The sequence below is a fragment of the Marmota monax genome, unplaced genomic scaffold (genome assembly GCF_021218885.2).
Source record: "Marmota monax isolate L192 unplaced genomic scaffold, Marmota_monax_Labrador192_F-V1.1 WCK01_AAM20220418_F8-fsc00012, whole genome shotgun sequence".
NCBI classification, from domain to species: Eukaryota; Metazoa; Chordata; class Mammalia; order Rodentia; family Sciuridae; genus Marmota; species Marmota monax.
In genome coordinates this window covers 18,345,699-18,359,509 of record NW_026695227.1, presented here as the reverse complement: position 1 = coordinate 18,359,509, position 13,811 = coordinate 18,345,699, and the positions used below count along the sequence as shown (strand labels likewise).

The following is a 13,811-nucleotide window of genomic DNA, read 5'->3' as shown; positions in this document are numbered from 1 at the left end:
AGATATCATATGCTATAGATTGAGTCTTAAATGTTTCTCAAAAGCCCACTTGTTAAAGGTTTGGTCACCAGTTTGAGGTGCTACTGGAAGGTAGTGGAACCTTTAGGAGTAGTGTAATGCCAGATTTGTGGGACCCCAATAGAGCTCCAGGAGCCGAATCTGATGCAATCACAGGAGTCTTTATTGTAAGCCTGGACTCACAACTATTCCAACGAAGCGGAATGAGTTCAGTGAGGATTTATAGGGTTTTGGGGGGATACTCAATGCGTCACAACATCACACAGCAAATCATTTCACGTCGCGGGAAAGTCAAACAACAACAACTCTTAACATTGATTAACACATTCATTGGTGGGAACAAGTCGGGTAAGGGTGATTGGTTAGTTCAAGTGGTGGAGACATTTGAACTGATTGGTTTAGGCCGCGAGGGGTTGCAAGAATGTATATGCTAAAGTGCAGGGTTGCCTAATCATGTTATCAATCACCAAAACTACCTGGTATTTCAGATATTTTCCCTGTCTCCCACTGATTGGTGGTTGCTAGGGGGTTACTATGGGTCCTCACCTAGCGTAATGAGTCAGGGACACTGGCGCCACAGATCTCCCCTGTTAAACAACTCAGCAGGGTGGGTATGTGCCTAGGAGGCTCTGTGGGTTTTTCCAAGGACAAGGGTCACGCCCCCTCTCTGGACAGGACTTAAGGTAGACACTGCTTTCTCAAAAAATGGAGTCACGTCAGTTTCTCAGTAGGACCTAGTGCAAAAGTTAGGTCACCAGGCTTGTGCCCTTGAAGGGGCATGGGACCTTGGCTCCTTCCTCTCTCACTTCCCAGCCATCACTAGTTGAGCAATCTTAGTTTATCATGTGCTTCCCACCATGGTATGCTGACTCAGCACAGGACCCAAAGCAATGGAGCCAACTAACTGTGAACTTTAAAACTGTGAGCCAAAATAAACATTTCCTCCTTTTAAGTTCATTAACCTCCGATATTTGTCACAGCGACTAAAAGCTAACACATCATGTGATAAAATGAAACTGAAAGTATATTATTTTAGATACAATTAGGAAAATTTTCTTCAGTTGCCTTCTGTGACTCATTCTCTCTTGATTTTGCTATTTCACTGGCTGCTACCCCCGTTACCCATTGCTAATTCCTCTACAGTGCTCCAAACTCTAAATTTTAGAGTGCCTCTAATTCATTCTTCGGACCTCTTCCTCTCTGTCTACTTTACTCCTGAGGTATACTACAAGCTGATAATTTCCCACTTATATTCCAGCCCAAACCCCTGAGTATAGCTCTGAATTCCTGTTTGACATCTCCACTTGGATGTAAGATAGGCATCTCTGGCTCAGCTTATCTAAAAACAAATTCCTGATTTCTTCCTCAAGCCCACTCTTATAGCATCTGTATCTCAGTGGGAAAATTTTTTTCTTTTACACACTTAGAACAAAAATCTTGTAGTCACTTTTGACTTCTCTCTTTTCCTCATACTTTGCATAAGTCCCTTAATAAATCTTATTGATTTTAAATTCAAAACATAATATATCCATCATATCACCACTCCTTACTACATCATTGCTACCACTCTGGTCCAAACCATCATTTGTTACCCAGAGTATTGCAATAATCCCTGAATAATATCTATCTCTGCACCTCTGTGTCTATTATTCACACATTACTATAAGTGATTCTATTAAAATGCAAATAAGATTAGGGTTTTGTTTGTTTGGTTGGTTGGTTACTTGGGATTGTATCCAGGGGGTACTTTACCCCTGAACTACATCCCCAGCCCTTTTTATTTTGAGACAGAGTCTAGCTAAAGTCTTGCCCAGATTAGTTACTTGTGATCCTCCTGTCTCATCCTCCTGAGTTGCTAGGATTACAGGCCTGTACCTCTGCACCTGGCTTTATGATGTATTTGAACTCAAAACCTCCTATGACTTCCTGTCTCACTCATGATTTTCCAACCCAAACCCTGGTCTCCCCAATATCATCTCTTTATATTCTTCCCCTTGGGTTCCTCAGCTCCAGCCATACTGACTTCCTTTTCATTCCCTGAACACCAGTATACTTCCACCTCAGGACCTTTGAATTTAGTCTTCCTTCTGTTTGAATCACTTTTTCATCACATATCCATGTGTTTTTCTTCCTCACTTCCTTCATGTCTCTATTCAGATGTCACCTTGATGGTGATACTGTCCTGACTTCCCATATAAAATAATGTTTCTATGTCCCATTGAAAGACCCCAGCCCAATAACTTTAGGCCCAGTAATAAATCACCAGGGCTTGCTTCCGCACCTGCACAGACGTCAGATGTATTTTTCAGAAAATCAGTTAAGTGTAACCGATTAAGAAAGGACAGGATGGTTGGGAAAGGAGCCGGCACGGTTGGGCAAACGGGATCATACAATGAAAAACCATACAATGAATAACAAATGGTTTTTATGTGGTTTTTCCAGGAACCTATAGTGAAAAACAAGTTTACCCTTTAAGTGACCTATATGCTGGATTCAAAAGAGCTAATGAGATACCTGTTACTGTGCTAGGAGGGAAACTGACCACTGTACCCTATAAAAGATCTGTACCCCAAAGCCCGGTGTGCCAGTTCACCGAAGCTCCGGCTGAGGTTTCGCTGGGCACCCGCAGGCGCCTGTGTAGCAATAAATCACCTCTTGCGTTTGCAGCCAGTGCCTCGTGCATCTTTCTTGGACAGGGAATCGGCGGGTCTTTCATTTGGCGAGCCAGCCAGGAGAACTCCTATAACCCCATCCGGATCCCTGCCCGAGGAACACCCGATAACCACTGGGAGGTAAGCTGGCCAGTTCGTGTCATTTTGTGTCTCTCTATGTCTGGTTGTTATCTTGTTATCTGTTCATGCGCAGCGTCTGTACGATTACGCGTAATCGCTCTGTATTCTGGGCAGCTTGAGAAGGAGTTGACGAACTCGGACTTCTCCCCTGCCACCCTGGGAGACGTCCCAGGGGCTCAGGGAGGCCCATCTTGGGGGGGCCTCCAATGTTCTGTAGAGTACACTGTACTCGTGGGTGACGGAGGTGACGGTATCCCTCCTCTCCCTAATCCGTCAGGTACGTTTGGTTTGTGCTCGAGCTGCGCAGCGTTCTCTGTGTCTAGTTTGATATTTGTGTCTGTCTTCTTGCCTTTGCACTTTCTCACTCCATCTAAGACTAACATGGGACAATCTATAACAACTCCTCTGAGTCTTACTCTGGATCACTGGCAGGACGTTCGGAACCGGGCCGACAACCTGTCAGTAGAGGTCAAAAAGAAAAAATGGATAACACTCTGCACCACAGAATGGCCATCATATGACATCGGTTGGCCTAAAGAAGGGACATTTAATCTTAATTATATCTTGCAGGTGAAGTCCCGAGTTTTCATTCAGGGACCACAGGGGCATCCTGATCAAGTGCCCTACATCGTTACTTGGGAAAATTTGGCTTCTGACCCACCTTCTTGGGTTGCCCCTTTTTCTCACTCTAAGCTTCCTCCCTGCTCCCTCTCCGGTGGCTCCACGCCTCCAACGCTGCCGCCTGAAACTCCTCCCCTACCTTCCGCCCCACTTATCCCAGTCCCTACATCCCCTCCCAAAACCTCTAGGCTTTACCTCGTTCTTGACAAATCTGAAAAATCAGCCCCAACAGGGACAAAACAAAAAAAGGTTTTGCCCCCCGAAGATGCAGTTCTTATAGATTTGATGACTGGAGAACACCCACCCTATCATCCCCAACCTCTACCTGCCCCCATCTTAACCAGGCATCCTCAGGGGAAGAAAACGAGGGAGATCAAGAAGATTCGGCTCCCCGTAATCCTCCAGAGCCTTCCCCTATGGTGGGACGACTCCGCGGGCGCCAAAAACCTCATGCCTTGGGGAATACATCTAGTGCCTTCCCCTTACAGCAGACGGGAGGCCCAAATGGCCAATACCAGTACTGGCCCTTTTCTGCTTCTGATCTTTATAATTGGAAATCCCACAATCCTTCTTTCTCTAGTGATCCTGTAGCCCTAACCTCTCTAATAGAATCTATTCTAGTGACTCACCAGCCAACCTGGGATGACTGCCAGCAGCTTCTACAGACTCTTCTCACTTCTGAAGAGAAACAAAAAGTTCTCCTGGAAGCCCGTAAAAATGTGCCAGGGGATGACGGACGCCCCACTCAACTCCCAAATTTGATTAATGAAGCTTTCCCCTTAACACGACCAGAATGGGACTACAACACTGATGCCGGTAGGAACCACTTACGTCTCTATCACCAGTTACTCATAGCGGGTCTCCATGGAGCAGGGTGACGGCCCACTAATTTGGCGCAGGTAAGACAGACTATCCAGGGGTCAGAAGAAACTCCGACTGCATTCTTAGAGAGATTAAAGGAAGCCTATCGGAGGTACACACCTTTTGACCCAGACAATGAGGATCAGAGAGGAAACGTTTCTATGGCCTTTATTTGGCAGTCCGCTCCAGATATCAGGACTAAGTTACAAAGATTAGACAATTTACAAGATTATTCTTTAGCAGACTTATTAAGGGAAGCAGAAAAGATCTTTAACAAGAGAGAGACTCCAGAGGAAAAAGAGGAAAGGATTAGGAAAATCCAGGAAGAGAGGGATCTCAAATTTAAGGAAGAACTAGACAAGAGAGATTGAAAACGTGATAAAGAATTAACTAAGATATTGGCCACCGTAACACAGACAGGGCAACAAGGAAAGAGAACAGATAGGGAAAGGGAACAAAATAGGCCCCGTGTAGACCGAGACCAATGTGCCTACTGCAAGGAAAAAGGACATTGGATAAAAGACTGCCCAAATAAACCCCCCAACCCCAGGAGAAGTACAAACCGGGCCCCCTCAATTGTTAGCCCTGGATGAAGATTAGGGAAGTCAGGGCCAGGAGCTCCCCCCTGAGCCCCGGGTAACTCTACAAGTAGGGGGGCAACCTGTAACCTTCTTGGTGGATACGGGAGCCCAACACTCAGTGCTGACACGGGCACCAGGACCTATGAGCCACAAAACGACGTGGGTCCAAGGCGCCACCGGAAGCAAACCGTACCGATGGACCACCAAAAGAGAAGTACATCTTGCCACAGGTAAAGTTTCCCATTCGTTTCTGCATGTGCCTGATTGTCCGTATCCACTATTAGGATGAGATCTATTAACCAAATTAAGAGCCCAAATTTATTTTAAAGATGGGAGTGCCTCCGTCACGGGGCCAAACCAGACCCCCTTACACATATTGACTTTCAAATTAGATGACGAATATAAACTTTTCGACAAGCCTTCGATACCTATGAAGGACATGAACTATTGGCTTGATTCGTACCCGGAGGCTTGGGCTGAAACTGGAGGAATGGGAATGGCCAAACAGCAACCTCCAATAGTCATTCACTTAAGAACCACCGCTACTCCCATAAATATTAAGCAATATCCTATGTCAAGGGAAGCTCACCAGGGCATCAAACCACATATCAAATGCCTCCTAGACCAAGGCATCCTAACTCCTTGCCGGTCGCCCTGGAACACCCCTCTGTTGCCAGTCAAAAAGCCAGGAACAAATGACTACAGACCTGTCCAAGATTTAAGAGAGGTAAACAAAAGAGTAGAAGATATTCACCCCACGGTGCCCAACCCTTACAATCTCCTCAGCACCTTGCCTCCCACCCATACTTGGTATACTGTCCTGGACCTAAAAGATGCCTTCTTCTGCCTAAGATTGTCTCCCCAAAGCCAGGCTCTCTTTGCATTTGAATGGAAGGATCCCGAGGAAGGAGTCTCTGGACAACTGACCTGGACAAGGCTGCCACAAGGATTTAAAAACAGCCCAACGCTCTTCGATGAGGCTTTACATCAGGACCTGGCCGATTTTCGTGTAAGACACCCCTCCTTAATTATGCTTCAATATGTAGATGACATCTTGTTGGCTGCTATCTCCGAAGAGGACTGCCTGACAGGTACGAAGGCTTCATTACAAACTCTGGGGCAGTTGGGGTACAGAGCGTCAGCTAAAAAGGCCCAGATCTGTCAGACAACAGTTACTTATCTTGGCTACGAACTTCATGATGGCCAACGGTGGTTAACAGCTGCCAGAAAAGAGACTATTTCGAGCATACCAGTCCCCCAGAGTCCTAAACAGCTGCGGGAGTTCCTAGGGACCGCAGGTTTCTGTAGACTCTGGATTCCTGGGTTTGTGGAGATAGCAGCCCCCTTGTATCCACTGACTAAACAGGGAAACGCCTTTAATTGGATGGAAGAACAACAATTGGCATTTGATCGCATCAAATTAGCCCTTTTATCTGCCCCCGCCTTAGGCTTACCAGATATTACCAAGCCTTTTGACTTATTTATAGATGAAAAGCAGGGCTATGCAAAAGGAGTCTTAGCCCAAAAACTGGGGCCCTGGAGGCGCCCCATAGCCTACCTGTCAAAGAAACTGGATCCAGTAGCATCAGGATGGCCCCCATGTCTTCGGATGATAGCAGCTGTGGCTGTCCTAATCAAGGACGCCACCAAACTGACTCTGGGGCAACCATTAACTTTATTAACTCCTCATGCTATCGAAACAATAATTCGCCAGCCGCCCGATCGCTGGGTGTCAAACGCCCGACTCACCCATTACCAGTCTTTGTTGTTGGACACTGACCGAATTCAGTTCGGCCCCATAGTCACTCTAAATCCAGCAACCCTTCTACCGCTCCCGGGAGAAGCAAATCCTCACAACTGCCAGCAGATTCTCGCAGAGACACAGGGGACCCGGTCAGACCTCACAGACCAACCTATGAAGGATGCAGAGCTGGTCTGGTACACGGATGGAAGCAGTTACCTACTCAATGGAGAATGGCATGCGGGAGCAGCCATTACCACCGAATCTGAGGTAATATGGGCGAGTGCATTGCCGGGCGGAACATCGGCCCAGCGGGCAGAACTGATAGCTCTGACCCAAGCCTTGAAGTTGGCAGAGGGAAAAAAACTAAACGTGTATACAGACAGCAGGTATGCTTTTGCCACTGCTCATATACATGGAGAGATTTACAGGCGCCGGGGATTACTGACCTCAGAAGGAAAAGAAATCAAAAATAAGACTGAAATATTAGCTTTGCTTAAAGCTTTATTTCTACCTAAAAAGCTAAGTATCATGCATTGCCCTGGCCATCAGAAAGGAGATACTCCGGAGGCGAAGGGAAACAGGTTAGCAGATGAGACAGCCAAAAAGGCAGCCCAGGGGCCCCAACTCCTAGTGATGACTCTATTGCCCCAACAGGCAGACCCACGACACAATGACTATGAAGAACAGTGGGTCTACGAGGACAGAGATTTAGATATCATACAGAAGCTGGACGCCTCTTATAACCAAGAGGACCATACCTGGAAATATCAAGGAAAAACCATAATGCCCCTTAAAAATGCTAAGGAACTAATAAAATCATTACATAAGCTGACACATCTTGGGGTTAAAAAGATGAAAAATCTCTTGGACCGTGGAGAGGGTACTCTTTATCTTCCAGATAGGGACCGACTCCTCCGACAGACTGCAGAAAATTGTCAGGCATGTGCCCAGGTAAATGCTGGTAAAGTTAAAATCGGGACAGGAATCCGGGTTAGAGGACATAAACCTGGAACACATTGGGAGATAGACTTCACTGAAGTCCAACCTGGTATGTATGGATATAAATATCTTCTGGTTTTTGTTGATACCTTTTCTGGATGGGTAGAAGCATTCCCCACCCGACATGAAACCGCCAAGGTCGTTGCTAAGAAGCTATTAGAAGAAATTTTCCCAAGGTATGGGGTACCTGAAATAATTGGGTCAGATAACGGGCCTGCCTTCGTCTCCCAGGTAAGTCAGGCGGTGGCCAATTCATTGGGGATTAATTGGAAGTTACATTGTGCATATAGACCCCAAAGCTCAGGACAGGTAGAAAGAATGAACAGAACAATCAAGGAGACTTTAACTAAATTAACGCTTGAAACTGGCACTAGAGACTGGGTGCAACTCCTACCCTTAGCCTTATATCGAGCCCGAAATACTCCGGGCCCTCAGGGACTTACCCCATTTGAAATTCTATATGGTGCTCCGCCACCTGCTGTTAATTTTTATGAAACTGAAATTTATGCCTCCCTCACCCCCTCTGTGCAGACTCATTTACGCGCACTGCAATTGGTCCAGAACGAGGTCTGGAAGCCATTAGCAGCGGCATATAAGGAGGAACTCAAAACCCCGTCGGTGCCACATCCCTACAAGATTGGAGACACCGTCTGGGTACGCAGACATCAGAACAAGAACCTCGAACCTCGGTGGAAAGGACCTTACACCGTCCTGCTAACTACTCCTACCGCCATCAAGGTAGATGGCATTGCTGCCTGGATCCACGCTTCCCTCGTGAAGGCTGCACATCCACAGGACTCTACCATCGCTCCTCAAGATCCAAAATGGAAATTACAACGCACCCAAAACCCGCTAAAGATAAGACTTACATGCTGTTAATCACTCTTGCTCTCTACGCTACTCCCCTCGTCCTAGGTAGTAATCCCCATACCCCCATGAAGTTGACTTGGCAGGTGTATTCCTAAACCGGGGAAGTAATTTGGTCCATTACAGCAACCCACACCCCTGGCACATGGTGGCCTACCTTGACCCCAGACTTTTGCCAACTAGCCGCTGGGTTAGACTCTTGGGATATTCCCGACAGATCATATGATCAGCTCAGTACTTATATGACCCCCGGACCACCCGGTTGGAGAATGCTAGGATGTGCTACCCCGACAGCAAGATGCAGACTGGGTCAATATGACTTTTACGCTTGTCCCAAAGAGGGAAGAGACCGATCCCAAACATATAAATGTGGAGGTTATGAAACAAACTTTTGCTCCTCCTGGGGCTGCGAAACTACAGGGGACGCTTACTGGAAACCTTCTTCTGACAAGGAATTCATAAAAATACTTAAAAACTTCACTACCTATGGCACAGGTCCCTCTGATTGCTATCACCCCCCTAAATCTTACTACCAAGGGGACAAATCATTGCCCTTACAGATACAGTTCACAGAAAGAGGAAAAAAACAACTAGATCCCTGGCTCACTGGGAGAACATGGGGCCTTAGATGGTATATGTTAGGATATGATCTCGGTGTAATTCTCAAAATCAGACTATCTCAAACCCCGATTATGATGAGCCCAATAGGGCCCAATCCTGTTCTTGGGGACCAAAGAGCTCCCTCAGTTCCCAGACAATCAAAAAGTCCACCCAAAGTACCCCCCAGTAAGCCGCCCGTGCCTCAAATTGTAACCATAGACTATCAAACCTCTAGTTATTCCCCCGAACCCACCTTCCCTGGGACCGAGGACCGATTGTTAGATTTGATTCGAGGAGCCTTTTATGCCCTCAATGCCACTGACCCAGACCACACCCGGGATTGTTGGCTCTGTCTCGCCTCCGGCCCACCCTATTATGAAGGAATAGCAATAATGTCTGACTGGAATAGTAATATAAACCCTGATCCTAAGTGTGTGTCCCTGCCCAGCTATAAGCTCACCATCACTGAAGTTTCAGGGCAAGGGATCTGTGTAGGAAACATACCCCTGTCACATAAACCTCTCTCTAATACTACCCTCCCGACAAATGGCTCACAAAATAATTATTTGTGGGGCCCCCCCGGAACTTATTGGGCCTGCAGCATTGGACTGACCCCCTGTATTTCCATGGCAGTCCTCAATGCCTCCACTGATTTTTGTGTGCTAATACAACTATGGCCTAAAATATTATATCTGGGATCAGACTATGTCCTAGGACACCTTGAAGGATGGAATCGGTACCCCAGAGAGCCCATAAGCATGACTATAGCACTACTATTAGGAATTGGAGGGATAGCAGCAGGCATAGCAACAGGGACAACTGCCTATATCCAAGGTAACCAAATGTTGCAATTACAGGCAGCAATGAATGAAGATTTAACTGCAATGGCCAAGTCTATCACTGCCCTAGAAAAATCCCTCTCTTCCCTCTCCGAAGTCGTGTTACAAAATAGAAGAGGATTAGATCTATTGTTCCTCAGGGAAGGTGGTCTCTGTGTAGCACTAGGAGAACAATGTTGCTTTTATGCTGACCATACTGGGGTAGTCCGAGAAACTATGGAAAAGGTTACTGAAAGGCTGGCAAAGAGACAGAAAGAATTTGAGGCTCAACAAGGATGGTTTGAACACTGGTTTAATAAATCCCCATGGTTAACTACTTTGCTATCCACCATAGTGGGACCTTTAGTTATTTTGCTGATAATCCTGACGTTTGGACCCTGCATACTCAATAGATTGGTGCAGTTTATGAAAGAAAGACTTTCTGTAATCCAGACTATGGTTCTAACTCAACAATACCAGTTGCTTAAACAACAGACAGGGTCACAAACGAGCTTAATCCAAGAACCTGAGCAAGCAGGACAATGGATATAAGATTCTATCCATGATAAAGAAAAAGGGGGAAATGAAAGACCCCAGCCCAATAACTTTAGGCCCAGTAATAAATCACCAGGGCTTGCTTCCGCACCTGCACAGACGTCAGATGTATTTTTCAGAAAATCAGTTAAGTGTAACCGATTAAGAAAGGACAGGATGGTTGGGAAAGGAGCCGGCACGGTTGGGCAAACGGGATCATACAATGAAAAACCATACAATGAATAACAAATGGTTTTTATGTGGTTTTTCCAGGAACCTATAGTGAAAAACAAGTTTACCCTTTAAGTGACCTATATGCTGGATTCAAAAGAGCCAATGAGATACCTGTTACTGTGCTAGGAGGGAAACTGACCACTGTACCCTATAAAAGATCTGTACCCCAAAGCCCGGTGTGCCAGTTCACCGAAGCTCCGGCTGAGGTTTCGCTGGGCACCCGCAGGCGCCTGTGTAGCAATAAATCACCTCTTGCGTTTGCAGCCAGTGCCTCGTGCGTCTTTCTTGGACAGGGAATCGGCGGGTCTTTCACCATCATGCCCATCTTGTTTTCTCCCCTGGCATCTATTACTATTTGTTTTGTTGGTAAAGATGACGCCCGGAGTGCTTCTCTTCCGGGAGCTCAGGAAAGATGGCTCCCAGAGCACTTCTCTTCCTCCCGCTCAGGTCCATGAGGCACTGAATGGCACACGAACCATCACCTCCAATCCCTGTGAATGGCCCGAACTTTGAATGGCGCACCTCCAATCCCTGAAGTGGCACGAACTCTCTGCCAGTGAAGAAGTAACAGCCCACTCGCCTTGCTCCTCCTCATCCTGTGTTAAGCCCATAAATATCAATACCCTGTTCGTGTTCATTCTCTTACTCTTACTCTCTCTTACTCCCTCTCCTCTCTTTTCTCTCTCCCCACTCTCCTCTCTCTCTCCCCCCTCTCCTCTCTCTCTCCCCTCTCTCCTCTCTCTCTCCACCCTCTCCTCTCTCTCTCCCCCCTTCTCTCTTCTCTCTCTCTCTGACTCCCTTCTCTTCTGCGACTGGCTGCTACAGTCCTGCTAATAAAATCTCGGACAGGTAAATGGTTGTTTAGCTTGTTGAGTTTACGGAGCTTTTCCATTGTCCTTTACATGTTTAGTATACATACAGGAGCCCTTAGTATCCATAGGTTTTGTCTCCCTGGAGTCAATCAAATGTGGATCGACCATAATTTTTAAAATTTTATTTGTACTGAGCATGTGTAGATTTCTTTTGTCATTATTACTGAAACAATACAGCACAACTATTTACATAGCATTTACATTTAGGGTATTATAACTAATACAGAGATGGTTTAAAGTATATGAGAGGATGTACAGAGGTTATATGCAAATATTGTGCATAATATTTATATAAGGGATTTGAGCATCCATTGATTTTGGTATCTTTGGGGGATCCAGGAACCAATCTTAACTTTTCCTATTTATTGTAGTTTTTGTGCTCCTCAATTAAGTGTAAATTCCCTGAGAGCACAAACATAGTTTGGGTCACTGTTTAGCCCTGGACCTGTTGTGGGAACTGACTGATTGGGATGAACCAAATGATGCAAAGAATGGGAGAGTTCAAGTTCAGTACACCAGTGGGTCCAGAGGAGTCTCTGCTCCAAACTCTGGACCCTGATCCACAGTTTCTCACAACACTTATGAGTTATTTAATATCATAAAATTTTTGATACTGACTGAAGGCCTTGCCTGGGGCTTCTAGCAGGAAATGTGTTTACAGAAGGAAAAAAAAAGATAAGAGAAACTGGCTCTTTTCACAAGCATCAGGGAAATCTCTATCCTTGAAAGCCTCACATATGGGTGTTTACATTTCAAAAGGGTGAAGTCAGACTCTTAGAGACAGTTATTTAAAATCCAAAAGGTAGGGCCCCAAGGTTAATTAGGTTTCCTGAAGAAAGGTTCTCAAAAGAGGAGGGGTACTGACCCTTTCCTCATGCATTTGTTTCTCAAATAAGATTCTGGTACTTTCATTTTACAACTGGGTCTGGTTTTGCCATCTCATCCCACCCCCACCCACCCCCATTGATGCACTCTTAACCTTATGGACTCTTAAGTTAAGCTGCTGGTAAATCTGGAGAACCATTTGGAACTGTATAGCCTCTAGGCTGGAGGAGTAAATGGTATGTTAAGGATGCAGGAACAGGGCTGGGGTCGTGGCTCAGTGGTAGAGCACTTGCCTCACATGTGTGAGGCACTGGGTTTGATTCTCCGCAACACATATAAATAAACAAAATAAAAGTCCATCAACAACTTTAAAGAAAATTTAAAAAAAAAAAAAAAAAAAAGGATGCAGGAACCAAACAGAAGTGCTATAAGGAGCCTCACACTAAATAGACCGAAAAGTATAGTCCATTGCAGTTAGCAGTCTGCTCCTCAAACTTCTGTCATGAATAGATTAGTCAGCTTCTGGAGTGACTAAAGCAGGACTGTTGTCTTTGGGGATCTCCAGAATGCAGCTTGTTTATTTTGGATGTTCAACTTGCATGGTGCATCTGGATCAAGAATGTACTCCCAACTGTAAGAGTCTGGTTTTACCCTGCTGAATCAAAGGGGCCACCTTGACCATCTTCATCACTACAGTAGTGGTGGATAAAATGATAGTGAACTGACCTCTCCAAAGAGGCTTTAGGCATTGGATATTTTATTCTTTTACCCAAATAGTATCTCCAGCTTTAAAGGGGTGGGTGTAATGCTGTTCAATTTTCAGATCTTCTTATATACCTGTTATAATGGGAGAAAAGCATCCATAAATAATCTCATATGGGGAGAATACTGTCAGTCTAATAGGGTTAGACTTAATTTTTTTTTGGGGGGGGGGTGTTAATTGCTTTTATTTTTTAAATACATGACAATGGAATGCATCACAATTCTTATTACACATATAGAAAACAATTTTTCATATCTCTTTACATAAAGTATGTTCACACCAGTTCATGTCTTCATACTGTTATGCTCAAACTTGGGACCCCCAAAAGACCACCAAGACCAAGATCGATGTAAGCAGCAAAGAGATGTTTATTGCGAGCTAGCTTGGTCCTCCACCTATACACAGCAACTGGTGACACTGAGAGCCCTGAGCCCAGGGTTTCTTTGGGGAAGGCAGGGACTTCACATACATCATAGCATCTCTTAGCAAATCATCACACACTGCGGGAAAATCATAAAACAACTCTAAAACATGATTAGCACATTCACCGATGGGAACAAGTTGGGTAGAGGTGATTGGTTACTACAAGAGGGAGATTCATTTGAACTGATTGATTTAAGCTAAAAGGGGTGTTCCTGCTGAACTACATGGTTTCCCAACATGTTATCAATCACCATAAACT

The 13,811-nt window shown here is 45.4% G+C and overlaps 1 protein-coding gene across 1 annotated transcript; it reads left to right on the top strand.

Annotated features, from left to right (window-relative positions):
• The first annotated feature begins 2,611 nt into the window (after positions 1 to 2,611).
• LOC131423875 (uncharacterized) lies at positions 2,612 to 4,663 on the top strand. Its single transcript, XM_058576333.1, is given in 2 exon segments — positions 2,612 to 3,619; positions 3,697 to 4,663. Coding segments are annotated over 2 exon segments (1,740 nt in total). The 5' UTR covers positions 2,612 to 2,846.
• The last annotated feature ends 9,148 nt before the right edge of the window (positions 4,664 to 13,811 follow it).